This window comes from Elephantulus edwardii, unplaced genomic scaffold, assembly GCF_000299155.1.
Source record: "Elephantulus edwardii isolate Elephantulus edwardi_28Jun2011 unplaced genomic scaffold, EleEdw1.0 scaffold00041, whole genome shotgun sequence".
In the NCBI taxonomy this organism is placed as follows: domain Eukaryota; kingdom Metazoa; phylum Chordata; class Mammalia; order Macroscelidea; family Macroscelididae; genus Elephantulus; species Elephantulus edwardii.
In genome coordinates this window covers 8,766,859-8,770,491 of record NW_006399791.1, presented here as the reverse complement: position 1 = coordinate 8,770,491, position 3,633 = coordinate 8,766,859, and the positions used below count along the sequence as shown (strand labels likewise).

At 45.7% G+C, this 3,633-nt stretch overlaps 1 protein-coding gene across 1 annotated transcript in view; it reads left to right on the top strand.

Moving 5' to 3' along the window:
• The first annotated feature begins 1,813 nt into the window (after positions 1–1,813).
• The window catches only part of ABHD2 (abhydrolase domain containing 2), a 97,112-nt gene continuing 95,292 nt past the window's right edge, over positions 1,814–3,633 (top strand). Inside the window, exon 1 of the mRNA XM_006885174.1 lies at positions 1,814–2,007. Within this exon, the coding sequence (XP_006885236.1) occupies positions 1,814–2,007 (194 nt within the window). The remainder of the gene's footprint in view (positions 2,008–3,633) is intronic.

Sequence of the window (3,633 nt, the reverse complement as noted above, 5' to 3'; positions counted from 1 at the left end):
CAGCAAGGGAAATGCTGGATTTTTATTACTCTTGTTATTGATGTTTAGTTGTATATGGTTGGAGTGAGTGAGTATGTGTGTGGATAAGGTAAAGATATTTCAAAAGATGAACAATTGAAAGTGTTTGGAAAAAGATATGCCTATGCATTTTTCTCGTCTCTAGTTTTTCATTTTAGTCTGATGGTCAAATTTTGATCTCATTTTAGATTACTAGGTATAATCAGTTTCCCTCTGCTGTGAAGGTGGGGATGCAGGGGCTCCATGTCACATTCCCTGGGACCTCCAGGTGCCAGGACCACTGTGGGCTGGTCTGAAATAGCCCACTGGCCAGGTCTGCTTCTGTTGGCAGGTAGCTGAGAAGTCAAGCAAAAGTTGTTTTATCTCAACCTCTGTCCTCATTAAGGAGACTCAGTGGTATAGTGTGTAACATATCAGGCTGCTAACCAAAAGGTCAGCAGTTCAAATCCACCAGCTGTTCTGAAGGAGAAAGATGGGCATTCTTCTTATATAAAGGTTTATTTACAACTTTGAAAAGAGGATAGAGGGTGGCTATGAATTGGAACCAACTAAAGAGCAGTGGGAGTGTTTCTGCAGTAACAGAAATAGGGAGCTCTGGTGGCCTAGTGGCAAGAAACTGTGCTGCAATCCCGAAGGCACATGGTTTGAATCCACCAGCTGCTCCCCAGGAGAAGGTTGGACACTCTCCTCCTGAGCAATTAATTGCCTTGAAAACCTGCCATTGGGTCAGCTATGGGTCGGTTCAGACTCCATGGTACACAACAACAACATCACAGAAGTACCGCAGAAGGTGGCTTTAACAAGCAGGGAAACATTTGCTGACAGTTTATTATTGTTGTGTCATCACGTCAACTCCAATTTATAGTGACCCCACTGTACAACAGATTGAACCGCTTGCCTGATCCCGCACCATCCTCAGATTGCTGTGCTTTAAGTCCATGCTGGAGTTACTGTGTCAACCATTAACCATATTTAGGAAGCTAGAAGTTGGAGCTCTTGGTCGAGAGCTGCAGAGTGAAGCTTGCTTTCTGTGCTGGTTTGGAGCAAGGTGCTGGTCTCATCAGGGCATCTTACTCCCTAGCAGTCTTCATGTGGTTTAGCTTTCCCCATCTCTGTTTCCTCACTTGCTTATTTAATCTCTTTTCTGTCGGGAAGAGACTGCCTCAAAAACAGTCCAGAAACACCCAACCCTGCCACATTAACATAACAAAAATGGCCCATAGCCCAGCAGGACTATAATCTTAGACATTGTTTGGGCTTTACAAATATGTGTTTTTAATCCACAACAGTTTGCTAGGAAAATAGGGATGTGTTCTGCAGGTCCTCCAGCCACACCTGGTGTGGACAGCAGTCCCATCCCATGTCTCTGTCCAAGGCTGTAAACGCAGCCCTTACACCTGGCACCCCAGCTGCAGACCAAGTCTATGGAGATAGAAAGGCTGCCCTGAGTGCTCGCTCTTTCTCAATAATGCATTGTTATCAGCGGTGAAAAGTTTAATTATCTTAGAAGCCTTCATTAGATAAAGAAAAGAAAGCCACACCCTGCCCACTTTTATCAGTGCCTGGGTCTCTGTGTTTGTGATGTAGGGCGTTGCCAGCCCACTGGCAGCTGTCGTGGTGAGTGCTGACCTGGGTGGACCCTGGGGACATATCTGCATAGACATATTGTTTCACACTCTGAGTGCTGATGGGGACCCATCTGCACAGACAGGTCATCACAGGCACTCAGTGTAGCCAGCTCTCCAACTCCTAGCTGTGTTTTAACCCCAGAACTGTTTCTGTTTCCAGAATCAAGATGAATGCCATGCTGGAGACCCCCGAGCTCCCGGCCGTTTTTGACGGTGTGAAGCTGGCTGCGGTAGCCGCTGTACTGTACGTGATCGTCCGGTGTTTGAATCTGAAGAGCCCCACAGCCCCTCCTGAGCTCTACTTTCAGGACTCAGCACTCTCCCGCTTTCTACTCAAGTCCTGTCCGCTTCTGACCAAAGAGTGAGTAGACCTCTCAGCCCTCTGCATGACTCTGCTGGCTCTGTGTGATGTTCACAAAGGAACCGCTCACATTGTATCCTTAAGGCATCTGTGTAAAATGGCATCATTGGTGTTAAAATAGCCACCGTCTCATAGGAGTCTGATGTTTGAGTCCCAGAGGGTAGAGGAGAGAGTGTCAGATCTTTGTTGCTTGGACACACCCATCCGTTAGCATGGTGTCCTCATCTGTGACAAGGACTTACAGAGCAGTCGTTGCTCTTGTTGGTTATTGAAAACTCAGGCATCTGTGTTCTAGCCCACTAGCAAATGCCTGCTTGCCAGTTCTAGGCCAAAGAATCCATCCTCGTCCAAAAGGAAGACACACAAAAGCACAGGCTTATTAGTTGAACATGCACTTTCTGCCTTACTGAAAAATGTACCAGATATTGGCGAAGAGAAGCCACCTCAAGCGGGTGCCGTATTCTGAGGGAACCAGGTGTCTCTAGATATGTATTTTGGAGATAGCAGGGTAAACCCTACTCTCAAGAGAGGAAACCTTAGTTGTAAAGTAAAGGGGATATGTGTTCTACTTCACAGACATTTTCAAGAGATACGTTGTTAACATCTTTCTTTGATGTCTTTCTGAATAACTAGGTCTTCCTTCAGGGCATAGGCCATACCTCACACATGAAGCATTCTGTAATCTCCTGAGTTCCTCAGTCCTTTCTTGACACTCCTGTCTCACCTCTTCAAAATTATGCCAGCTTGCTTGTGTGCCTCATACAACAGAAGCTGCCAGAGGGCTGTCTTGCCCAGACTGTGTTCCCGTAGCATGTGCCTAACAAAGTTTCTAATGCCCCATGGATAGCAGAAGGCTTTCCCTTTATCCTGGGGCAGCCTCTCACCCCTGCTTCCGAGGGCTGATGGCCTTCGTGGATGAGCCTCTCCCCAGAGCAGGCAAACAGGCACCAGAGACATCTGAAGGTTTGGGTTCCACTTTGCCTTGTTTGGTGGTCTAGCTCATTTTCATATGCTGTTAGCCAAGGATGAATGAAGAGCTGCTGTGTGGGTAGCACGTGTTTTAGAGGCTTCTACGGTACAGTGCTGAGCACTTTAAAACCCGGAGCCAGGAAGTCTGGCTCTGATTCTCAGCTCCACCACTTAGTACCTGTGTGACCTTTGGAAAGTCAATTAACCACTCAGTGCCTCATTCTTCACCTGAAAAATGGAGATAATAATGGTACCTCCCTCAGAGATTTGGTGGAAGGATGAAATGAATAATAATAATAATGTAAAGGTAGAAGCACTTAGGCACTTAGTAGAAGGCAGAGCACTTAAGCATGTAGTGTGAGGCTGGCTTGTAGGGACTACTAGATAGATGTTAGCCATTTTATATATATTCACAAATTATCTGGAGACTTCTTACTGGAGTTTTATTTCATGTTTCTAGAATAAGTTTGTCAGTGTTTATGTTTATGCGTTCCATTTCTTTCTTAACAATTTCTAATTTTCCTACATTCATGGCTCTCACATTCCATGTTCCAATCACTAGGGTTTGCTTACAACTGTTCCTCCTCCTTTGTATTTCCGTACTTGATAGTTCTACCTAGGTTGCCCTTTCTGTTAGTCTGCGTGTGTTCTGTTGTA